The 27,263-nt window shown below is 41.1% G+C and overlaps 1 protein-coding gene across 1 annotated transcript in view; it reads left to right on the top strand.

Annotated features, from left to right (window-relative positions):
- The window catches only part of LOC124743198 (inter-alpha-trypsin inhibitor heavy chain H4-like), a 106,549-nt gene that overhangs the window by 29,400 nt on the left and 49,886 nt on the right, over nt 1-27,263 (top strand). The window contains exons 4-5 of the mRNA XM_047248839.1: nt 5,187-5,325; nt 26,436-26,547. Of these exons, the coding sequence (XP_047104795.1) occupies nt 5,187-5,325; nt 26,436-26,547 (251 nt within the window). The remainder of the gene's footprint in view (nt 1-5,186; nt 5,326-26,435; nt 26,548-27,263) is intronic.

Raw genomic sequence — 27,263 nt, forward strand, 5'->3', positions numbered from 1 at the left:
TTGCACAGGTGCCGTGTGTCACTTTGTGTGATTGAGTTCCATGTCTGCTGCACTTGGTCGGTCAATAAAGGGACGGTTAATTCTGATTGTGGATGACGATGGAGTTGTCGTCGGATGGTGTCCCGTAAGTGCTCGAATGGCGACAGATCTGGTGTTCGAGCAGGCCAAGGCAACATGTCGGCACGAGCGTTAACCTGCTGGAAAGCACCCCATCGATTGAAGTTCATGAATGGAAGTACTTCAGACCGAATCACCAGACTGACGTACAGTTTTGCGCTCAGGGTACGTAGTATAACCACCAGAGTGCTCCTGCTGTCATACGAAATCAGACCCCAGACCGTAACTCCAGGTGTAGATCCATCATTGGCAGTGAGGCAGAAACAGCTTTCATCAGAAAACGTAACAGCCCTCCACCCTGCCCTCCAGTAAGCTCCTGCTGGACACAACTAAAATTGCAAATGGCGCTATTTTGGGGTCAGTGGAACGCACATTACAGGGCGTCTGGCTCGGAGCTGTCCTTGAAGTAACTGATTTGTAACAGTTCGTTGTATCACTGTGATGCCAAATGCTGCTGCAGTTGCAGTACGACGAGACAGAGGTATTCACCGAACACAACGGTCTTCCCTCTCGCCAGAGCAACGTGGCCATCCGAAGCCCGGTCTTGTTGCGATCGTACATTCTCCACACCACCACTGCCAGAAATCATGTATAGTGGCTCAAGTCTTTCCGCGGTGTCGTTGAAGGAACACCCAGATTCTCGTTGAAATTCAGTGAGGTATTGACAATGGCGTCTTTGTCGTCTTAAAGGTATTCTTTACTTACATCAACTCACCACGTCCATTCTCTAAGGTAGCTAACGCTTACGACCGTTTGAGCGTGTCTTTAAACCAAACCTCATTTGCATCCTCATAGTGGTGTCACTAGCACCACTCTTATGCGACTGGAGCTAAATCTGAGTATACGTCGTCTTTCAGGTTGTAACGGAACCTATTAAAGGCTTTACTTTACCGAAGTATGCGATACCCTCCAAATTCAACCAGTTTAGCGAATATTTATGATTAAAGAAAAGTTATTGTGTATGTTAACAATGATTGCATAACATGTCTCCATAAACAGTCAACCCATTAAATTATACTGAATAACTGACCCACACAAAAATTAATATCACTTGATCACTGATACAGCAAATGTCATCATGTAAAAACACTAAGTTCATCTTAAATAATTAATATGAAGTACGAAAAATAGTGGTCAACTTACGTATTTTGGATCTCCTTAAATAAAAACTTATTTGTTCACTAGGACCGTTTTCACTCAGTATTCTCGTCAAAACACCTATTTAGACGAAAACCAATGTAATTCTTAATAATTCATGTTATTTACATATTTATGCAAATTAGAGAAGTCAATTGACAAACTTCTAAAGAACGGTCTTTTTGTAACAAAGAATTATTCTGTCAAGTCAACAAATCTCTCTGTCATTTTAATAACCTGTTAAATTATGTCACTCGATATAAATTAATAACTTTTCTGCACAAATTACGATAACAGATGTACATGTGACTTATAAACTATATCTCTTCTTAGTAGTTCTTTGACAAGGTTATAAATACAAGCAGCAAGAAGGGTCGGGAGCGGAGTCTGAATGTCACTTTGGTAAAGTGTACGTGTGTTATTGTTCGAGGTGGATAAACATTGCAAAGAACATGCAAAAGAAGTGCTACTTTGTGTTGTGTCATTGTCTTTGGTGGACAGTGGAATTTAGATGGCCACCAGAGTAATAAATATTTGAAGTTTAAATATTTGTTGGTTTCGTTCATTATTTATCATCAAAAGCACATCAAAAACACGGGACCTCATCTTTTTACCCCTAGACAACCAGACTTAGAGCCAGCATTAGCATCGAGACACAGCAGCGATCCAGCAAGCAGCAGCGATTATCACACTGCATTTTAATGGCGCCAACCTAACATCAAGTGCTAACAAGCTCCTTAAATTGGAGTGAAATAGTGCGATTATAACAATATCTACGGCTAGGCGACCATTATAAGGTGTAGAAACATGCCTATCAACTTTCCTTTACGTGGCGCAATTCCTTCTTGGTGTTGTGATTTTTTTCCCGTCATTGAATATCTGTCCCTCCGAAGAGTCGTGTTTCGACAGACCTTTGAAATTTTATTTTTGCAATATGCAGCTGGAGTCAGCCCAAACAAATACCGCTCGTCGTTTCTTTCATGCAACGCCTAATGTCGACAGAAACCATGGGTTTGGTTTCAGTTACAAATAAAATTATTTTTAAAGCGGACTGTAATGACCTCATTTGATAGAGCGGTCCCAGATTGGTCTAAGGCGATATCAGTTTTATTGATATACATGAACGGCGACAGTAAAACACGAGGAAAAACGACTTCTCCGGCAGCGATAGCCCGTCCTGACCCACGCTGACTGTTGCCGCCATGTGGCAGCACTGCTCATTCGCTGTTGGAATAATTGTTATTCTTCACGTTTTATTTTCTCTGTTCATAGATATCCATAAAACTGATCGCCATAAACTTATCTGGGACCGCTCTTTTGAATGGGCACGCTAAATTCGGTTTTAAAAATCGTTTTCTTTGTAACAGCAGAGAAACTGATGCTTTCCATCGACACTGTGTGCAACAGAGAGAGATAAATTATTGCACACAGAAATGAGTAAAGTCATATTGGAAATAAATATAACATTGAATTTGTTGATAAAAGACTTTCACAAAATGCTGAACTGGCTGTATGACCAAGCAGCCAGCTATAAAGTTCAAAAAGATGAGTTCTTTCAATTAGTTCCAATGAAGAATTTTATTGTGCTTCCCCAAAATATTTATGGTATTACTGAAACGTGACCCGTATTTGTCGGAAAGAACCTACTGCCGTTATTCTTCGGCGACAGTATTTTCTCTGTTGTCCCTCAGTGCCTTGAGCCTGCTTCCATATAACACTAATACTGTAGCCGGTGTTCCGATTACTGTTATTGTTGCATACCATGATCTTTGCAGCTTCTTTAATAACAGTCTCAGTAGGTTTCTGGAATAAAGTCTTTCATCAAACATTTTTATATTTACTTGGGAAGCTTTGTTGAGATGACACTGATTTTTCCAAATCATAATTTTTAGCGCATCTCTGATGTGCCGCACGACTTTCGGAACCTGATAGAGGTGCTCCTGTATTAAGAAGAGATGTTCCAGATTAAAAGGATAAGACTGTCCTTAACTCGGCTTAGCGTTGCAAACTTCATGAAGAGTCTCTGCTTGCAACTAGAGTGCGAACCCGACTGAGTGCAAATGCAGTGCTTTTCGTTGTCTCTCGTTATCTTGAACCTCTTCAAAGCAGGAAGTACTTCTCTCCTGTATGGTTCTCAAGCTGTGGGAATATGTTGCGCTTATTTACAGAGATTACTCACTTTCTTTTTCTTTCCATTTTCCTCTTATTTTTATTTATTTATTTAGCGTATGGCATCTACAGAGTAAAATTGCACACATACTATTAATTAATATAATAAACGAATTACAAATATATTATTAAATGATTGATAGCAAACAATATGCGAAAGATTAGGGAGACAGCCACTGCAGCTATTATGAGTCCACATCTAAGGAGGTCACCCACTGAACAGCACGTGGATTAGCATTCATGATATCCCTCCATTCTCCTTCAAACCTCCTCGCAGGACATTCGAAGATCGAGTGAGGGATTGTCTCTTCTTCTGCACCACAGTCGCATCGTGGGTCATCAGTGAGTTTCCATTTGTGGAGGATGGCTTTACACCTGCCGTAGTTAGTCCTCACACGATTAAGTCTGCACCAAGTTCTTCTGGGCATTTGCATTCCTTCCACCGGTATCGAAGGATCAAAATCAATGATGAGAGGATGGTGATTATCCAGCGACCAGTGTTGCCTCCATTCCCTTGCTATGTCGTACCTTTCTGGGAATTTGAGGACTTCGTCTTTCGCCGGCCGAAGTGGCCGTGCGGTTAAAGGCGCTGCAGTCTGGAACCGCAAGACCGCTACGGTCGCAGGTTCGAATCCTGCCTCGGGCATGGATGTTTGTGATGTCCTTAGGTTAGTTAGGTTTAACTAGTTCTAAGTTCTAGGGGACTAATGACCTCAGCAGTTGAGTCCCATAGTGCTCAGAGCCATTTGAACCAACTTCGTCTTTCCATATACGTTTCCTGGATTTTAGGCGGGTAGTTGGTAGATGGTCCAATATTTTTCGGATAGGCATACCTTCAGAGAGAGAGGGATCATTAATTTTCTTCCATTCTCGGATAGTTGCTTGTTGCCTTCTGAGGGAGGGAGGAGTTATATTGCAAAGGGCATGAAGGCAGGGAAGTGGAGTTGACTGCAGAGTTCCTGAGACAATCCTCATGGTGGTATTAAGCTGGACATCAATTTTCTTCATGTGTGTGCTGTTGTACCAGACTGGAGTGCAGTATTCTGACACCGAGTAAACAAGAGATTGTGTTGCGGTGCGTAGGGTGTTAGCTTGAGCGCCCCAGGAGCTTCCAGTCAGCTTTCTTAATATGTTATTTCGATTTTTTATCTTTTGACTGGTTATTTCTAGGTGTTTTTTATAGGTTAGTGACTGGTCAAGAGTTATTCCTAGATATTTTGGATGGCTGTTGTGCGTCAATCGCTCATTGTAGGATGTTACTTGTAACTCTCGTCTTGCCTCATGATTCCTCAGGTGGAATACGCTTACCTCACTTTTATTCGAATTTGGGCAGAGCCTCCATTTCGTATAATACTGGTTAAGAAGTTTAGTCCGTTGACAGAATAACTTCCCCGTCTTCGAATGTCTTGCTCTGAGTGGCTATTGCAGTGTCGTCTACATAGCAGAATTTTTGCGATTTAGTTGCTGGCATGTCACTCGTGTATAGGTTGAAGAGAAGGGGAGCCCACACTGATCCCTGTGGGAGCCCATTTTTATTCAGTAGGCTTTACTCGTAGATTGACCTAATTTCCCTCTTAATTATTTATAACTTTTGGTGAGTAGTGTTCGTTACTGAAAAATGATTGCTCAGCACAAAACACCAACAGAAAATTTTATTTCTTCATGTTTATATATAATACTCAGAGTCCCTGAAATCGGTTCGAGTTCGTACGAGGATTTTTTCGATTCATTAGGTACGGGAATGAACTTATTTTTTGTTTCAGTGCGAGAGATTCAAACGTGGTGTCCGTGTCGGTTAACGTGGAAGCACAGAAGAAGGTGACCTTCAACTTGACGTACGAGGAGCTGCTGCAGAGGGAACTGGGCGCCTACCACCTACGCATCAACCTTAATCCCGGACAGGTACGTCAGCCCTCAACAGTTACACGGGGAGAAAGACATAACGGCTTGTCTGTTTCATATGAAAGCAACAAAAGAAATACACTGCCGAAAAAGAAATCGCTACACCCTTTTAGAGGTTTTCCTTTTATCCAAGACTTATTGTTGCAACGCCGGCCGCAGTGGCCGAGCGGTTCTAGACGCTACAGTCTGTCACCAAGCGACCGCTACGGTCGCAGGTTCGAATCCTGCCTCGGGCATGGATGTGTGTGATGTCCTTAGGTTAGTTAGGTTTATGTAGTTCTAAGTTCTAGGGGACTGATGACCTCAGCATCCGTAGTGCTCAGAGGCATTTGAACCATTGTTGCAACAGTGCATTTCGAGTACATGAAATTATTAATTAACAGACCAACATTACAATCAGTTCTAAGGTACCACGTATCGACCCATGTTGAAACACCCACATCTGTACCGTGTGTGGCCCTCTTGGGCGGTAATGCAGGCACTGACTCCTGCATTCAGTCGATCGTATGGGTGGTGAATACGGTCCTGGGATATATTATGCCACGCCTGCTCGACCTTTTCACGCATTTCTGTAAGAGTTGCTTGTTGTTGTTTACGGGGAGTGTGTCGGCAAGCATTGTCCCGTTCGAGCAACACACCACCTTCCTGTTCCAAGAACAGCAAAAGAATAGGTTTAACAACATTCAGTGCGTTTCGAGCGATGATTAGCTTCCCCTCCAGGAACACCAAAGGTGACCGACAGTTGTAGCTTATGCACCCCGGACAATAAGGCCTGGGGTGGGGCTAGTGTGTCTAGGGTGAATGTACTCTGCAGGACAGTGCTCACCAAGTCTACATCGTACAAGCAAACTACCGTCACGTGCGTGCAGACAGAATCTGCTTTCATTACCAAAGATCGCGGAGGACCACTCAGTCTGCCATGTGGTCCTCTGACGGCACCATTTGAGCTGTGGACGTCGATGCTGTGGCGTGAGTGGAACACTGGCTAGAGGCGTGCGTGCCTATAATCACACTGCTAATGACCGCAACCGTTCCTGTTGACACGTCTGGGCTCATAATCCCTCTTATCTGTGCTGTGGTAGTTGTACGATCTGCCTTTGTTGCCTGTACAATTCGACGACTGGTGGGTGTCTGCGCCGCGTGGACTTGCAGAACCTCGTGTATAGGTGTGAGAATATACACGTGATCACTGATACCAGCATCGTTTTACAACTGACTCAGCAAGTCCAACTTCTCCGAGTGGACCAACCCACCTCTCGGAAGGCCACAATTTGACTCCTTTCAAACTCTCTCGGTTGGCTGCAGGAAACAGCAGTCCGTCTCCATGGCATGGTTACCTCCTTCCTTTCCACGTTTGCACTACACAGAACTTTCTGACTGTGAGCGTTCCCTATTAAAGGGTAGACACAGACGGCGCACTCGTAGCTATGTCACTTTGCGATCTGTTAGCGGACGACGTTGAAACCATTGTTAGTACACCTACTACCCTTCAGGTGGCATAGGCTGTCATCGGATCAAACACTAAACTCTCTTTCCAGGTACACTATTTTTTTCTGACGGTGTACATTATACAAATATATTATACTATATAATTATTATATACATATATATATATATATTACATCATTATTATAAAATTATGTAAGGAGGAGGGGGAGGAATAACACCTCGTCAAATACCCTGGTTCACCTGGACCGGGTTAGGGTCCTAGTCAGGGATACCGTGAAGACCTCAACGGCAGTGAAGGCGGAGATGAAGATCATAGGTACGGTGGAACTGGCGAAAGAGGCAGCCCAAATCCACTAGCGATTGCTCTGGAATCCAACAGGTAGTGGTCAGCGTCTGTTCACCTATTGGTGCGGCTGCTCCATGCTCTCCTTGATCTCAACAATCAAGTCGTAAACATGTGACCTTCATAGAAGATCACCACAAAACAAGTTTCATCTTGAATAAGCATGATGGATCAAAAGGAAAGAAATCCACTACCGCAGGCATCAGTCTCTAGACTGAATCTTCCTCGTCATCGGGTCCTGGGGGACCAGGAACGTCTCGCGCAGAAGAGTTGGAGCTTTTCAAAATCTCTAAGCCCAAAACAGAAAAACTTCATAGGAACTCTCAACACAAACACGCTCTTCAAAGCAGGTAAACTCAAACAACTCACAAATACTATGGAAAAATTTCAATAAAAATCCTTGCAATTCAAGAAACACGATTTACTAACGAAAATCATATTCATTCAGGAAACTTCAGAATCTACAAAGGAAAACCTGAAGTCCAGTTGAACAAGGGACCCAAACAATTTGGCACAACTTTTGTTGTGCACAAATCAACTATTATTCCGATTCTAATACTGGATCCCCTATCACTTCTAAATCGACTCCTGTTTCTTCTTCTATCACATCAGACAAATCTTCACCCTCATAGAGGCTTTCAATGTTTTCTTTCCACCTATCTGCTCTCTCCTCTGAATTTAACAGTGGAATTCCCGTTGCACTCTTAATGCTACCACCGTTGCTTTTAATGTCACCAAAGGTTGTTTTGACTTTCCTGTATGCTGAGTCTGTCCTTCCGACAATCATATCTTTTTCGATGTCTTCACATTTTTCCTGCAGCCATTTTGTCTTAGCTTCCCTGCAGTTCCTATTTATTTCATTCCTCAGCGACTTGTATTTCTGTATTCCTGATTTTCCCGGAGCATGTTTGAACTTCCTCCTTTCATCAATCAACTGAAGTATTTCTTCTGTTAGCCATGGTTTCTTCGCAGCTACCTTCTTTGTACCTATGTTTTCCTTCCCAACTTCTGTGATGGCCCTTTTTAGAGATGTCCATTCCTCTTCAACTGTACTACCTACTGCGCTATTCCTTATTGCTGTATCTATAGCGTTAGAGAACTTCAAACGTATCTCGTCATTCCTTAGTACTTCCGTATCCCACTTCTTTGCGTATTGATTCTTCCTGATTAATGTCTTGAACTTCAGCCTACTCTTCATCACTACTATATTGTGATCTGACTCTATATCTGCTCCTGGGTACGCCTTACAATCCAGTATCTGATTTCGGAATCTCTGTCTGACCATGATGTAATCTAATTGAAATCTTCCCGTATCTCCCGGCCTTTTCCAAGTATACCTCCTCCTCTTGTGATTCTTGAACAGGGTATTCGCTATTACTAGCTGAAACTTGTTACAGAACTCAATTAGTCTTTCTCCTCTTTCATTCCTTGTCCCAAACCCATATCCTCCTGTAACCTTTTCTTCTACTCCTTCTCCTACAACTGCATTCCATTCGCCCATGACTATTAGATTTTCGTCCCACTTTACATACTGCATTACCCTTTCAATATCCTCATACATCTGTTCATCTACAGCTTGCGACGTCGGCATGTATACCTGAACTGTCGTTGTCGGTGTTGGTCTGCTGTCGAGTCTGATTAGAACAACCTGGTCACTAAACTGTTGACAGTAACACACCCTCTGCCCTACCTTCCTATTCATAACGAATCCTACAACTGTTATACCATTTTCTGCTGCTGTTGATATTACCCGATACTCATCTGACCAGAAATCCTTGTCTTCCTTCCACTTCACTTCACTGACCCCTACTATATCTAGATTGATCCTTTGCATTTCCCTTTTCAGATTTTTAGTTTCCCTAACACGTTCGAGCTTCTGACATTCCACGCCCCGACTCGTAGAACGTTATCCTTTCGTAGATTATTCAATCTTTTTCTGATGGTAACCTCCCCCTTGGCAGTCCCCTCCCGGAGATCCGAATGGGGGACTATTCCGGAATATTTTGCCAATGGAGAGGTCATCATGACACTTCTTCAAATACAGGCCACATGTCCTGTGGATACACGTTACGTGTCTTTAATTCACTGGTTTCCATTGCCTTCTGCATCCTCATGTCGTTGATCATTGCTGATTCTTCCGCCTTTAGGGGCAATTTCCCACCCCCAGGACAAGAGAGTGCCCTGAACCTCTATCCGCTCCTCCACCCTCTTTGACAGGCCGTTGGCAGAATGAGGCTGACTTCTTATGCTGTAAGTCTTCGGCCGCCAATGCTGATTATCTATCAAAATTTAGGCAGTAGCGGGGATCGAACCCGGGACCGAAGACTTTACGTATCAAAGACGCTACCCCTAGACCACGGTGCCCCCACGGGTACCATATCTAATAAGAATTCCAAAGAAATACTCAACGAACGAACAAGAAAGCGTTTTTTTGATTCAGACCACCATCTTCTGGAAATAAAGATTAGATTTCAACCTAACAGAAAGATGCCACTAATGAACAAAACAGAATTGATCCAGATTACCTTTAACTTAACAAGATGTAAATTATCCAGGAAATTGGGCAATCAAACGCAACGAACTGGAAGGAACTTGCCGAAGTAGTGAAAAACACTATGAAATTTGGCAAACCACCAAGACAGAGAAAACACATATGGTGGAACAGTGCATGTGCTCAAGCAATAGAAAAAGGAATACAAGTTTGGAAAACTTTCAGTAGCAACAAAACTACAGAAAAATGGCAGGAATTTTTGAGAATACAGAAGAGTTCATCCAAGGCAATATGAAGAGAGAAACGTAGATATGATATAAACCGGCTTAAAGAAATTGAACAAGAGTTTATCAAGAGCAACACCAGAATTTTTTACAAAATTTTCAAAGAAAACCTAACAGGGTATCAACCACCTGATCTGTGCTTTCGCCGGCCCGATGGATCACTGGAAACCAACCCTAAAAAGAACTGTCAAATTTTAGCTAAATATTTTCAGTCACTTCTCAACTGCGAGCCTCCGACAGAACAACTATATTTCGAAAAATCCACATCCAATCCCGATTCAAATCCACAATCACTTACAGAGGTAAAGGGAACAAACAATTCTTTGAAGAACAAGTCTCCAGGGGAAGGCGAAATCATAGCAGAAGTATTGAATTAAATGACAATAATCTCACAAAGGCAACTCACAGAATTGTATCAAATATTTAGGAAACTGAACAAATACCTGTAGCGTGGAAATGTGCATTAACTCACCCTCTTGGCAAGAAAGGTGGAAAAACCGATCCAAATAATTACAGGGGAATTTCACTGCTCCATCTAATATGCAAAATTCTTTCAAAGGCCCTGTTAAACAGACAAGAGGAACAAGTGGACCAGTTAATAGGGGAGTATCAGGCAGGGTTTCGCAAAGGTCGATCTTGCATTGAACAGATATGGAACTTGAAAACAATTTTGCAAATGAGAAAATGTAGAAATACTGTGGTAACTTTTTTCGATTTTAAAAAGGCTTACGATTCAATAGATAGACAAACATTATTTTACACTTTAGAGGAGTTCAGGATTGACAGGAAAACTAGGACAATTATTCAACAGACCTTAACAGATACAACCTCCAAAGCTAAATTGATGAGAGAAACATTAGAAGCATTTCATATCCACAACTGTCTTCGGCAAGGAGATGGAATGTCCCCCTTCTGTTTCATATGGTTCTGGAAAAATTTGTGAGGACATGGGAAAAGGAAATATTAGGAGTTCAGCTTGGGATTAAAAAAGAGCAGAGAATTAGGGTGAAGTGTCTGGCTTTCGCGGACGATCTTGTCATTCTAACGAAAAAAAGAGAGGAAGCCAAACTTGTATTGGAAAAACTACACGAAATCTCACAGAAAACTGGGCTACAAATCTCCTTCCAGAAAACACAGTATAAGGAAAACAAACCTATAGATAATCTCTCCATTACTACTCAATACGGGAAAGTGGCACAAGTTGCCCACTTCAAATATCTGGGAGAGATAATCCAACATCAGGACTGAACTCAACAGCCAATAAAGATAGAATCTCCAGATTACAAAAAACATATAAGCTCACTTAGAATCACTATAATAAGAAATCTATTTGTGTCAATGCGAAGCTAAGGCATTACAACACAATAGTCCTACCACAAGCACTTTATGCTGCAGAAACCACAGTGATTCATGGTCATAAGAAGATCAGAGAGATCGAAACGCAGGAAAAAAATTCTCAGAAAAATATATGGACCAGTGTTTCGGGAAGGAATGTGGATGAAAAGGCCAACTAGAGAGATTTAAAAAGACATATCAGCAGGATGATTAAAAGAAGACTCACAAAACAAATCTTTGAGACAGTAAACAAGTGCAATAACAAGACAAAGTGGATCACTGAAGCAGAAGACATTAAAGAACTGGGGATCACACAAGACAACATAAACAATAGAGAAAAGTTTAGAAACATCATAAAGAAACACACTTATACAAGAACATACGGAGAACAGAACGGGAAAAATATGGTCGGAAGAACGCAAGAGAGAACACAGTGAATGTATGAAGAGAATTTGGAAAGAAAGAAGAAAGAAGAAGAAATCATGACTACTCAAGTTCAATCGCTCTCTCAAAAGGGAACAATTGAAAATAATAATAATAATATTTAGTACCAGTATTTCAGTGTCTAACATTAACCTGGAGTTGAGAAAGAACATTCTCAAATATTGAAATAAGTAACTACAGATTAGAAAAACACATTAAATCGGTCAACAGAGGAAAGATCACAGTACATGATGGGATACCAATATGGTTCTACACAGGGTATGCAGTAGTGTACCGTAGGTAGCTGAAGGAGGAAAGCGTCCCTGCTCATTGGATAAAAACACAGATCATGCGTGTTTTCAAGAAGAATAGGCTAAGAGTCACACAAAACCATAGGCCTATACCCCTGACGTCGGTCTGTTGTAGAATTCTGGAACATGTTTTATGCTCGCGTGTTATGATATTTGTGGAGACCGAAAATTTCCTCTGTAGGAATCAACATGGGTTCCGAAAGCGATTGTGTGACAACAAGCTCGCTCTGTTCGTCCACGTGACCCAGAAACTAGCAGACATCGGCGCTCGTGCTGATGCTGTGTTTCTTTACTTCCAGATGGCGTTCTGTATAATTCCACACTACCACCTCTTGAATTACATACGAGCGCACGTAATATAAAACTGTATGACTGGACTGGAGAGTTCCTCGCAAACGGATGTAAAAGTAACTTTGGGCATATCCGAATGGAGTTTTAAAAGACCATTACTATTAAAAATATATAAAAATGACGGAGTGGATAACGTCGAAAAATGCATGAGTGGATAATGTTGGAAAATGCATGAGACTTCTTCCGGATGCTGCAGTTGCATACGAAGAAGTCGCAAAACCAGAAGAATGTAGCGAAACGCAGGAAAAACTGTAGAAGATGGCACGGATTGGCCGTTGACCCTCAACATAAACCAATGTAACGTATGCGCATAAACAGACAGGCGGTTCTATTATTGTATGATCACACGGTTACAGAACAGTCACTCTTGGAACTTCCTGGCAGGCTAAAACTGTGTGTCGGTCCGAGACTCGAAGTCGAGATCTTTGCCTTTCGCAGGCAAGCGCTCTACCAACTTTTTTTTGTTGATCTCATTTTGTTCTATATTGTTCGTTGCATTTGTCCAGGGCGGACGTCGGATGGCACCCGTTTAGGGTCTTCGTTGATCCATTCACTGAGCTTTTTATTACAGGAGATAGCTAACCCTCAGACGGAACACGCTGAGGTATCGTACCGGCACCAACTGAGCTAACCAAGGACGACTAACGACCCCTCTTCACAGCTTCACTTCCGACATTACCTAGTCTCCTACCTTCCATACTTCACAGAAGCTGTCCTGTGAACCTTGCATTCGCAGTTTAAAATGGAACGAAAATAAAGAACTAATCGCATGTAAGGCACGTGCCAGACTGAGGTTCATTGGAAGAATTCTCAAGAAACGTAGTCTACAGGCAACGTAGGTGTCCGGTTTCCGTACAAGATAGGATAGATAACGGAAACAGAGAAGATCCAAAGAGAAACTGCGTTACGAATTCATTCAGAAAGCGCGGAAACGTCGTGGTGGCTGCCAGACAACTCAAGTGGGAGACGCTGCAAGAGCAGCGTTCTTCATCTGGGTGTGGTTCACTGTTATGATCCCTAGAGGCTACGTTCCTTGAAGAGTCAACCAATATACAGCTTGAAACTTCCTGGCAGATTAAATCTGTGTGCCCGACCGAGACTCGAACTCGGGACCTTTGCCTTTCGCGGGCAAGTGCTCTACCAACTGAGCTACCGAAGCACGACTCACGCCCGCTACTCACAGCTTTACTTCTGCCAGTACCTCGTCTCCTACCTTCCAAACTTTGCAGAAGCTCTCCTGCGAACCTTGCAGAACTAGCACTCCTGAAAGAAAGGATATTGCGGAGACATGGCTTAGCCACAGCCTGGGGGATGTTTCCAGAATGAGATTTTCACTCTGCAGCGGAGTGTGCGCTGATATGAAACTTCCTCGCAGATTAAAACTGTGTGCCCGACCGAGATACTTGCCCGCGAAAGGCAAAGGTCCCGAGTTCGAGTCTCAGTCGGGCACACAGTTTTAATCTGCCAGGAAGTTTCATATCAGCGCACACTCCGCTGCAGAGTGAAAATCTCATTCTGGAATATACAGCTTCTTCCGACGTACATCTCGCGAGAAGATCATGAACGTAAAATTAGATAGATTCCCGCTCACACGGAGCTCACCAACAATCGTTCTTCCCGCAAACCATTCGTGAGTGGAAGAGCATTGGGGAGAAGCGACAGCGGTCCACGAAGTAATCTCCCTGACGCAAAGTTAGGCTTTCAGAGTACGCGTGCAGGTACAGAAATGGGAATAGGCGAAAAATCGAAATGTTTAACATAATGCTTCTCTCTGGACAGGCAGATCATCGAACAAACATCTAACCAGGGACTCCTTGAGTGCGAGGTCGCAAAAGACTAACGATCTTTACGGCATCCGACGCTTCACATATTGTCTATCAGGAAACCTTAGATGACGAGTAATTCACAACAGCGCTACTGGTGTTGATGCAGATCAGATCAATGGCAACGATAAAACAAAGCAAACATTGCATCACATTATAGCACTTGCCTGATATTTCATCAGAAAAGAACCAAGGGAAATTCTCAGAGTTAGAAAGAAATGGCAAATGAAATATTAGCGTTATTGCAAGATGAGTCAGTGGAATGTGCAACGTCGCATACGCTCGACTGTGCAGACGATGTACATGAGGAGTACAATGATGATGATACGTACTTAACAAGTGAAAGTGATACTGAAACAGATCTCGAGCCAAGTAGTTCATCATTCTTGTCGGCCACGGATCCCAAAATCACGTCTCTGAAAAGTAGTAAATGACAGTCGTCCAACAGCAGGTGCTAAACATACATGGAAGATCATCCGCATTACAGTATTTAAAAAATATGAACAGATTTCGAATAAGTCCGCTTCAATATGGCCGTGTAGTGCGCAACAAAAAATACGGATCTCCAAGAGAGGAGAAGGCGCACTTGTTACAAAAACTGGTGTTTGCGCATTTCAAGGATGCTCGATACAGTTTACAGGGTGTGTATGACAGTAACCTACTACGTTGTACACATCAAATTAGGTGCGACGTAGATTACAGGGATTTCAAGGAAAGCGGCGAATGGTTGTATAATTTGAGGCAGCGCTACAGAACTGGAAGACGTAAGATAACGAAATTTCAAACAAAGCATCAACTTGATAATGCAAGGAAACGGCAGAATCGGCCCGAAAATTTGTAAATGAGATAAACAAATTTATCCCATCGTTCAGTAAGAAATTTGTTTTGAACTTCGACCATTCGGAATTTGAAGAGGATATACATATGAAAGGAAACCTACAAATTGGAGGTACCAAGTGATAAGTATCAAGACCAACTAACATCAATGTCTTAAGGCCGCGCGGTCCGATGACCTCAGCGGTTTGGTCCCATAGGAATGTCTTAACACATTCATATACAGTTATGAAGACTGTTAATCAGGATGGTAAATTCGCTGGAAAGTTATTTATTGTGCTGCGAGAAGCTGGAGTTCTTACTCGCATGCGTGATCTTGCAAGGACAGTGGAGAATATTTACGTCACCGCAAGCAAGAGTGGGAAAAGAGGCGAAATAGATCTATAACTATGGTGTGATCGTTGCTTCTGGCCGATAATTGATCTGTGTGCATATACCATACTCCTTCAGAGAAAACTATCGCTCCTGAATGTGTGAAGTTGCAATTGATACCATCTGGAACCACTGGATAAATTCAGCCTCTGGATGTTTGTTTTCCCTGTGATTATAAAACGTATTATCGCACTATCTGCAGCTACGCCTTAATGGATAGCCAGTTTCACAAGCTACACGACAAACTGTTTCACATTTCGTTGCATGCCATCACATTCCATCAGTTCTCATCACCCCGTTACATCAATATGGTTCTATATCCATTCTTTAAGAGTGGATACCTAGCTTAGTGTCCTGTTCCCAAGCAGCTCGCCTTGGATCTTGGTGATGTCAACCTTTGTGATCACTGTGGTGCGCCATTTTTCATTCGTTGTTCATGGTGCAATTTAATGGTTTATTTTGAACATTTCTTGAATGTCGACTATGTCCATTCTGTGAAATGTAATAGACAGATTCCATAGAAGATTGATCTTAGCACCTCCCAGACACTCGTTTTCTGTCGCCCTCTTGCACATGCCGAGTCATTAGAAGTTAATATTTTTCCTTTCATAATTGTTAATACAACACTTTCAAACGAGCCTTACTGAGGACTGAACTTGCATCCTCGCACTCAAGGGATTCCTTATATGTTGCTTTTAGGATACCCTGACAGGAAAATGGGATACATTAGTGTGACGTGACTAAACTTATATAGGTACTATCAGTTTGATAAACTATTTGTAGGTAATATATGTAACGAAGAGGCAGAAAAAATAGCAGATATCAGTTACAAAGAGAAAAATAATCAGATACGTATATCGAATGAAATTAAGGGGGCATCAAACCAATGGATGGACTAGAGGTTATAGAAAAGTACTTAGCACTATAACTCCATATTTGTTAGGCAGAATGACAGAACTCAAGCACTGTTATTGCTGAGGCATTGGATCCGAATATTGGTTTAAGGCAGTTCTCCACTCTTATTCTATGTTGTACAAGCTTCTTCATCGCTGCAAAACTACTAATATCCACGTCCATCTTTCCTGTTTACTGTAGTCAAGTAATGATTTCTGTCTGCAATTTTTACATCCACATTGCTCTATATTACGAAATTAACTATTTGTTGATTCCTCATGATGTATCCCACCAACAAGTCCATTCTTTTAGTCAACTTGTGTCCTAATTTCGTTTTTCCCCATGTAATGGTCCTCTGGGAACAATAAATATTTATTTTAACGAATTCTGGCAAATATATGCTGTAATTTGTAACTAAACCACTTATTTCACTAGCGGTGGCATACCCACACGCGTGATAATTTAATTGTAGGTTTTTCTCAGAGATTAATATTGTGCTGTATTGCGCGAGTTGTAATTGGTATTGTTGGCTGCCATTTGTAAGATGGCGAATTCTTGTTCAAATTAATCGAATATTAAGTGGCATAAAGAAAATTGAAGACGGTCTGTGGCCAAGATAGACACGAAGCCCACGCCTACTACAGAAGTATAAGTTTATATGCCAACTAGCTCTGCAGATGACGAAGAAATTGAGGAAAAGTATGACGAGAAAAGAAATTATTCAGATAGTGAAGGGAGACGAAAATTTAATAGTCATGGGTGACTGGAATTCGATAGTAGGAAAAGGAAGAGAAGGAAACGTAGTAGGTGAATATGGATTGGGGGTAAGAAATGAAAGAGGAAGCCGCCGGGTAGAATTTTGCACACAGCATAACTTAATCATAGCTAACACTTGGTTCAAGAATCATGAAAGAAGGTTGTATATATGGAAGACTCCTGGAGATACTAGTAGGTATCAGATAGATTATATAATGGTAAGACAGAGATTTAGGAACCTGGTCTTAAATTGTAAGACATTTCCAGGGGCAGATGTGGACTCTGACCACAATCTATTGGTTATGAACTGTAGATTAAATCTGAAGAAACTGCAAAAAGGTGGGAATTTAAGGAGATGGGACTTGGATAAACTGACAAAACCAGAGGTTGTACAGAGATTCAGGGAGAGCATAAGGGAACAATTGACAAGAATGGGTGAAAGAAATGCAGTAGAAGAAGAATGGGTAGCTTTGAGGGATGAAGTAGTGAAGGCAGCAGAGGATCAAGATGGTAAAAAGACGAGGGCTACTAGAAATCCGTGGGTGACAGAAGAAATATTGTATTTAATTGATGAAAGAAGAAAATATAAAAATGCAGGAAATCAAGCAGGCAAAAGGGAATACAAACGACTAAAAAATGAGATCGACAGGAAGCGCAAAATGGCTAAGCAGACATGGCTTGAGGACAAATGTAAGAATGTAGAGGCTTATCTCACTAGGGGTAAGATAAATACTGCCTAAAGGAAAATTAAAAAGACCTTTGAAGAAAAGAGAACCATTTGTATGAATATCAAGAGCTCAGATTGAAACCTAGTTCTAAGCAAAGAAGGGAAAGCAGAAAGGTGGAAGGAGTATATAGAGGGTCTGTACAAGGGCGATGTACTTCAGGGCAATATTATGGAAATGAAAGAGGATGTAGATGAAGATGAAATGGGAGATATGATACTGCGTGAAGAGTTTGACGGAGCACTGAAAGACCTAAATCGAAACAAGGCCCCGGGAGTAGACAACATTCCATTAGAACTACTGACAGCCTTGGGAGAGCCAGTCCTGACAAAACTCTACCATCTGGTGAGCAGAATGTATGAGACAGGCGAAATACCCTCAGACTTCAAGAAGAATATAATAATTCCAATACCAAAGAAAGCAGGCGACGACAGATGTGAAAATTACCAAACTATCAGTTTAATAAGTCACGCCTGCAAAATACTAACACGAATTCTTTATAGATGAATGAAAAAAACTAGTAGAAGCTGACCTAGGGGAAGATCAGTTTGGATTCCGTAGAAATATTGGAACACGTGAGGCAATACTGACCCTACAACTCATATTAGAAGCTAAATTAAGCAAAGGCAAACCTACGTTTCTAGCATTTGTAGACTTAGAGAAAGCTTTTGCCAATATTGACTGGAATCCTCTCTTTCAAATTCTAAAGGTGACAGGGGTAAAATACAGGGAGCGAAAGGCTATTTACAATTTGTACAGAAACCAGATGGCAGTTATAAGAGTCGAGGGACACGAAAGGAAAGCAGTGCTTCGTAAGGGAGTGAGACAGGGTTGTAGCCTCTCACCGATGTTATTCAATCTGTATATTGAGTAAGCAGTAAAGGAAACAAAAGAAAAATTCGGAGTAGGTATTAAAATCCATGGAAAAGAAATAAAAACATTGAGGTTCACCGATGATATTGTAATTCTGTCAGAGGCAGCAAAGGACCTGGAAGAGCAGTTGAACGGAATGGATAGTGTCTTGAAAGGAGGATATAAGATGAACATCAACAAAAGCAAAACGAGGATAATGGAATGTAGTCGAATTAAGTCGGGTGATGCTGAGGGAATCAGATTAGGAAATGAGACGCTTAAAGTAGTAAATGAATTTTGCCGTATGGGGAGCAAAATAACTGATGATGGTCGAAGTATAGAGGATATAAAATGTAGACTGGCAATGGCAAGGAAAGCGTTCCTGAAGAAGAGAAATTTGTTAACATCGAGTATAGATTTAATTGTCAGGAAGTCGTTTCTAAACGTAATTGTATGGAGTGTAGCCATGTATGGAAGTGAAACGTATACGATAAATAGTTTGGACAAGAAGAGAATAGAAGCGTTCGAAATGTGCTGCTATAGAAGAATGCTGAAGATTAGATGGGTAGATCACATAACTAATGAGGAGGCTTTGAATAGAATTGGGGAGTAGAGTAATTTGTGGCACAACTTGACTAGAAAAAGGGATCGGTTGGTAGGTCATGTTCTGAGGCATCAAGGGATCACCAATTTACTATTGGAGGGCAGCGTGGAGGGCAAAAATCGTAGAGTGAGACCAAGAGATGAATACATTAAACAGATTCAGAAGGATGTAGGTTGCAGTACGTACTGGGAGATGAAGTGTCTTGCACAGGACTGAGCAGAATGGAGAGCTGCATAAAACCAGTCTAAGGACTGAAGACCACAACAACAACAAATAATTCTTGCGTAAGAAAGTAAAGTTAACTTTATTCATTTTGCAAAGAGTCGTATCGATTTTGAACATTCTTGTGGTTGCCGCTTCCGGCTATCTTTTGTTCAAGTGACGAGATTTTCACCGTTAAGAAAGTAATCAGTTTTCAATTCATAATAAGTGTACCATACAAAATGTTTTTCTCAACGCGAACCAATGAAAATAAAATTATTATCTGAATGAAAAAATATTTAATTACAACCCTGAAATCTTTCTAAATGTAAAAACTTAAGGTGCTCACAGTGATCTGTTCTTAATTTATTTTATGTATATACCAACATTCCAAGATGGTTTATTTAGGGGGCACTTGAATATAGAAAGAGTTAACAATATCAAAAATAATAATACTCGCTCGTGATAAGAAGTTGTAGAGAATATGTTTTGTGTAGTGTTATGTGATCTTACGAGGTATCTATAATTAACGTCCAAGTATACGCACACTCACACACAACAAACAAAAACACACGAAAAAGAAATCACTTTCATCCACTTCATTTCAGCACCTCTTCATTATCCGACCTACCTTTCTAATATCTTGCATTTTCATGTAGCACCACATTTCGAAAGCCTCCTATTCTTCTTTCTAGTGAACTGTTTATCGTCCGCTCATCACTCGAGTAGAAAGGTTCGCCTCATATAAATACTTTATAATCAATTACTGCAGACGGGCTGCTTCTTCCTTACTACCAGCTAGTTTCAGCTCTAGCACCATTCCCATGTAAACCTGTAGACGTTAGAGTTAAAAAGTTGTACGTAAAGGCTAGTTTCTATATGCACTTCCGTCTAGTTGGTATCGACGTCCATATTGCATCAGTTTCGTCCCGTTTGATCGATATAGAATTGAGTGCAGTTGTTACACGAAATTTTGTATATGCTTGGGTAGACAAAATCAGGCATATACTAAATTTCATGTAACGACTGCACTAAATTCTATATCGATCAAACAGGAACGTACTTCAGCATTAGATTTGAAGAACACGCAAAAATTGCGACAAGTAAGTCAAGCTTTAACATACGCCTAAGAAACTACATTCGCGAAGCAGATCATTTCGAAAATGCATTACAAGTTCTACACAAAATACCAAAAGGACATGCTATGAACATTCTGTAAGAATTAGAAATATGTACGGACACGAAAAATCATCCAAACGATATTTTCGATGAACAAATCTCTCTTAAACACAAAACCTATCTACGAATTTTATTGACATTTTGAAAATCGATAACAGATAAAAACACACAGTAAATTAAAACAAACAACCATAGATGTAAATCATAACACAATTAAAATGTCAATGAAACACAACCAACATCAATGGCTAGCAAGGGTTACACCGGAGACATAAAGCATCAACGATAATAAACTGTTAATGCAGTTTCACCAAGAAATTCTGTCAAATACAAATTACGCGACTTACAATACTCTATCAATAAATAGATACTGAAGCATGTGAGGTAACGGGCGAGTTGTGGCGTCCTATTTTATGTTCGGAGTTGGGGCGGCCGCGCAGGACGCCCGTAAAAGCCGCAGCTCGTTAGCAACCACGTGATGCCGCACAATAGCTGGACTACGTGGTGCCAAACGTTGGCCGTGGTCCAGGCGTGGCGTGGTAGGGAATTCCATAGTGGCGCTGTGTCTGTGAAAGAGACTTGTATGTCGGTAGTGCCAGAGATGGCGGACTTTGTGAAACCATCATGGCAGACATTCCACAGTTCGTATAGAAATTAATAGTAGTCAGATGAATCATCATACCTCAAAAAGAAACATGCACATTACTATTACTTGCACCACGATTCTGATGGTGTAATCAGATTTTCAGTACCTTTATTAGTTTAAAGTGTAGTATCTGATGGTAAATTATACAAGTAACACCCAGCAACGAATTTCCAAAAACGAAACGCTTCATCCGATTTCGTTCTGTCGTGTCGTCTACTTCTACTATCGTACTCATCTTTTAAAGTCGTTAAAATAGTACCTGTAGATTTTATTTAATTGCAATCTTTCATTTATAAATTTCTGTGTTAATTCGCAACTGCCGAGTGATAAGAACATTCGATTCATGGGTGTATTCATATTGTATACTGTGGAATCAGCAGTATTTGACTTGTAATGCGGCAACTACGTATCCCAGCCCCTAGACAACGAAACCAGCCAAAACTTCTAATATTGCAACTTAGTCAGTGAGTACGTAGTTGAGAGATACCACCTCACTCCCAACAACACATTTTTATTTGAAAGCTCGCAAGCAATATGGACGTCTATTCCAACCAGAGGTGTTTTTTTTTTTTTTTTTTTTTTTTTTTTTTTTTTTTTTTTTTTTTTTTTTTCATCAGTCTACTGACTGGTTTGATGCAGCCCGCCACAAATTTCTGTGCTAACCTCTTCATCTCAGAGTAGCACTTGCAACCTACGTCCTCAATTATTTGCTGGACGTATTCCAATCTCTGTCTTCCTCTACAGTTTTTGCTCTCTACAGCTCCCTCTAGTACCATGGAAGTCATTCCTTCATGTCTTAGCAGATGTCCTATGATCCTGTCCCTTCTCCTTATCAGTGTTTTCCACATATTCCTTTCCTCTCCGATTCTGCGTAGAACCTCCTCATTCCTTACCTTATCAGTCCACCTAATTTTCAACATTCGTCTATAGCACCACATCTCAAATGCTTCGATTCTCTTCTGTTCCGGTTTTCCTACATTCCATGTTTCACTACCATACAATCGTGTACTCCAGACGTACATCCTCAGAAATTTCTTCCTCAAATTAAGGCCGGTATTTGATATTAGTAGACTTCTCTTGGCCAGAAATGCATTTCTTGCCATAGCGAGTCTGCTTTTGATTTCCTCCTTGCTCCGTCCGTCTTTGGTTATTTTACTGCCTAGGTAGCAGAATTCCTTAACTTCATTGACTTCGTGACCATCAATCCTGATGTTAAGTTTCTCGCTGTTCTCATTTCTACTACATCTCATTACCTTCGTCTTTCTCCGATTTACTCTCAAACCATACTGTGTACTCATTAAACTGTTCATTCCGTTCAGCAGATCATTTAATTCTTCTTCACTTTCACTCAGGATAGCAATGTCATCAGCGAATCGTATCATTGATATCCTTTCACCTTGTATTTTAATTCCACTCCTGAAAATTTCTTTTATTTCCATCATTGCTTCCTCGATGTACAGATTGAAGAGTAGGGGCGAAAGGCTACAGCCTTGTCTTGCACCCTTCTTAATACGAGCACTTCGTTCTTGATCGTCCACTCTTATTATTCCCTCTTGGTTGTTGTACGTATTGTATATGACCCATCTCTCCCTATAGCTTACCCCTACTTTTTTCAGAATCTCGAACAGCTTGCACCATTTTATATTGTCAAACGCTTTTTCCAGGTCGACAAATCCTATGAAAGTGTCTTGATTTTTCTTTAGCCTTGCTTCCATTATTAGCCGTAACGTCAGAATTGCCTCTCTCGTCCCTTTACTTTTGCTAAAGCCAAACTGATCGTCACCTAGTGCATTCTCAATTTTCTTTTCCATTCTTCTGTATATTATTCTTGTAAGCAGCTTCGATGCATGAGCTGTTAAGCTGATTGTGCGATAATTCTCGCAATTGTCAGCTCTTGCCGTCTTCGGAATTGTGTGGATGATGCTTTTCCGAAAGTCAGATGGTATATCGCCAGACTCATATATTCTACACACCAACGTGAATAGTCGTTTTGTTGCCACTTCCCCCAATGATTTTAGAAATTCTGATGGAATGTTATCTATCCCTTCTGCCTTATTTGACCGTAAGTCCTCCAAAGCTCTTTTAAATTCCGATTCTAATACTGGATCCCCTATCTCTTCTAAATCGACTCCTGTTTCTTCTTCTATCCCATCAGACAAATCTTCACCCTCATAGAGGCTTTCAATGTATTCTTTCCGCCTATCTGCTCTCTGCTCTGCATTTAACAGTGGAATTCCCGTTGCACTCTTAATGTTATCACCGTTGCTTTTAATGTCTCCGTAGGTTGTTTTGACTTTCCTGTATGCTGAGTCTGTCCTTCCGACAATCATATCTTTGTCGATGTCTTCACATTTTTCCTGCAGCCATTTCGTCTTAGCTTCCCTGCAGTTCCTATTTATTTCATTCCTCAGCGACTTGTATGTCTGTATTCCTGATTTTCCTGGAACATATTACGGTATATTAATAATTTTTACTTATGGACCGTCTGACAGCAACTGAATAAAACACAATTTTAGTGCCATACGCGTTTCGCCTTTATTTTCTGCAAGGCATCATCAGGGGCAGGTTGCGTGGACAATTTCCAACATATTACGCTCCTGTTGCATTTTTGGTGTTGTTCTTCTTCTTACGAACGCCAATTTGCGGTTTTTTTCTCCATTCCACAACACTATGCACTGAACGCTTGTTTTAAAGCAATATGCTCCTTTTAAAGCAATATGCCTTGCAGAAAATAAAGGCGAAACGCGTATGGCACTAAAATGGTGTTTTATTCAGTTGCTGTCAGACGGTCCATAAGTAAAAATTATTAATATACCGTAATATTACACGCAACTGAGGAAGACAGGACTATAAAAGTTGAAGATGTCAAAACAGCTATGTCAAGCATTCCTAGAACATATTTTTACTTCCTCCTTTCATCAATCAACTGAAGTATTTCTTCTGTTACCCATGGTTTCTTCGCAGCTACCTTCTTTGTACCTATGTTTTCCTTCCCAACTTCTGTGATGGCCCTTTTTAGAGATGTCTATTCCTCTTCATCTGTACTGCCTACTACGCTATTCCTTATTGCTGTATCTATAGCGTTAGAGAACTTCAAACGTACTTCCGTATCCCACTTCTTTGCGTATTGATTCTTCCTGACTAATGTCTTGAACTTCAGCCTACTCTTCATCACTACTATATTGTGATCTGACTCTATATCTGCTCCTGGGTACGCCTTACAATCCAGTATCTGAGTTCGGAATCTCTGTCTGACCATGATGTAATCTAATTGAAATCTTCCCGTATCTCCCGGCCTTTTCCAAGTATACCTCCTCCTCTTGTGATTCTTGAACAGGGTATTCGCTATTACTAGCTGAAACTTGTTACAGAACTCAATTAGTCTTTCTCCTCTTTCATTCCTTGTCCCAAGCCCATATTCTCCTGTAACCTTTTCTTCTACCCCTTCCCCTACAACTGCATTCCAGTCGCCCATGACTATTAGATTTTCGTCCCCCTTCACATGCTGCATTACCCTTTCAATATCCTCATACACTTTCTCGATCTGTTCATCTTCAGTTTGCGACGTCGGCATGTATACCTGAGCTATCGTTGTCGGTGTTGGTCTGCTGTCGATTCTGATTAGAACAACCCGGTCATTGAACTGTTCACAGTAACACACCCTCTGCCCTACCTTCCTATTCATAACGAATCCTACACCTGTTATACCATTTTCTGCTGCTATTACCCGATACTCATCTGACCAGAAATCCTTGTCTTCCTTCCACTTCACTTCACTGACCCCCACTATATCTAGATTGAGCCTTTGCATTTCCCTTTTCAGATTTCTAGTTTCCCTACCACGTTCAAGCTTCTGACATTCCACGCCCCGACTCGTAGAACGTTATCCTTTCGTTGATTATTCAATCTTTTTTCTGATGGTAACCTCCCCCTTGGCAGTCCCCTCCCGGAGATCCGAATGGGGGACTATTCCGGAATCTTTTGCCAATGGAGAGGCCATCATGACACTTCTTCAATTACAGGCCACTTGTCCTGTGGATACACGTTACGTGTCTTTAATGCAGTGGTTTCCATCGCCTTCTGCATCCTCATGTCGTCGATCATTACTGATTTTTCCGCAATTTCCCACCCCTAGGACAAGAGAAGACCCTGAACCTCTATCCGCTCCTCCGCCCTCTTTGACAAGGCCGTTGGCAGAATGAGGCTGACTTCTTATGCCGGAAGTCTTCGGCCGCCAATGCTGGTTATTTATCAAAATTTAGGCAGTGGCGGGGATCGAACCCGGGACCGAAGACGTTTTTGATTATGAATCAAAGACGCTACCCCTAGACCACGTGTATGCATAATCTAACCTTTATGTACAACTTTTGCAGACGTAAGTAGACTCACCAACATCTACAGGTTTATGTGAGAATCGCGCTGTAGCCGAAACAAGCTTGTAGTAAGGAAGAAGCACTATAATTAAAGTAACTGCAACTCGCCTGGAATTATTCATTATAAAATGCCATTATGACATATTCTATGCTGCGGGCCTGGTCGAAAAGAAAATGATAAGTTCCTTCAGGATAAATTTTCTAGCATTTGGATTTATATTCAATGTTAACAAATTCATCTTTTTGAGCAATGCTTTTCTTGCTATTACCAGTCTGCATTTTGTACCCTTTCTACTTCGGTCATCGGGACTTATTTTTCTTCCCTAACAATAATATTCACCTCAACTTTCAGTGTCTGATTTTCTAACATCTCTTCTCTCAGCATAGCCTGATTTAATTTCATTGCGCTTGTTTTTATTTCTGCTAATATTCGTCTAATATAAGCCTCTACATAGTCTGTTCAAATGAGCTGCCAATTCCTTCGTCTTCTCTGACAAAATTATGTCATCGGCAAATATTGAAGTTATTATTTCTTCTACCTTGTCTTTAATGTGCTTTCCAAGTTTCTCTTTGGGTCCTTTACTGTCTTCACAATTTACTGACTCGTCTTAGTCAAGGGTAGGCTACAACCCTGTCTAACTCCCTTCTCAACTTCTGCCTACCTTTCATGCCCTCCGACTCATATAACAGCAGTCTCATTTCTGTAGAAGGCGTTTCCTGTATTTTATCCCTGCTGCCCTCAGAATTTCTAAGTGTGTTTTCCAGTTCTCACTGTCAAAAACTTTCTCTAAATATGAAAATACTATAAAATATGTAGGCTTGACATAATTAAGACTATCTTATAACTTTATTTTTCCTCTACAGATCGTGAACGATTTATTGGTGGAAGTGCACATCAACGAGACGAGCGATATCACTCTGCTTGAAGTCCCCAGCTTGCAGCAGAGCAACGACGTCTCAGAGGAAGAGAATTCTAGTGAGTACATTCTCCGATACTTCAGACACTTCCTGATGTCTCACTCATAAACACAGCTTCTGCACTTCCCTTAGCTCACTATATGGAACATCGTCATCCTACTGTTTCACGTGTTTTCAGATGTGCTATCATGTTCAGAAGTATCCGAGCGACTTGAATGTTTTTGTCATATTGGTGACTACAAGAGACCGCAAGAGAACATTGCTCTGTATTGCTATCAATCAAGATCCAAATTAATACCAGCAAACACGTTAGAGATGACACATTTTAAAAGTACGTTTCAAGTTAAAAAAATTGGCCTGGTAACTGGGACTCCACCAACTACTGTATCTGTTAAATCACCAAGAAAAATGACGTGACGTAAGGTTTGTGTTACACGGGTATTCGAACCAAGCACTGGTTCTGATAATTAACTAAGCCCCATAAATGTTAGATGCCGAATTTTTTCCATCGGCACTAAGATTATTAAAACTCAAATTACGAGACGAAAAAGTTTTGCCTTACCAGGATTCGAAACCGGCACACGCCGCAGTAGTTTTATAGCCGTAAGTAGATGTTATATATCGGTTTATTCCATCAGCACTGATATGTGAGCAGGTCTCAACTGCAAATGACGTTACGAAATTTCTGTACTGACTGTGGCACAAACCCCGCACATATCATCGCTGATCACTAGACACAAATGACGTTAACTACTGAATTCTTTTTCACCAGCA

Source organism: Schistocerca piceifrons, chromosome 1 (genome assembly GCF_021461385.2).
Source record: "Schistocerca piceifrons isolate TAMUIC-IGC-003096 chromosome 1, iqSchPice1.1, whole genome shotgun sequence".
NCBI lineage: Eukaryota > Metazoa > Arthropoda > Insecta > Orthoptera > Acrididae > Schistocerca > Schistocerca piceifrons.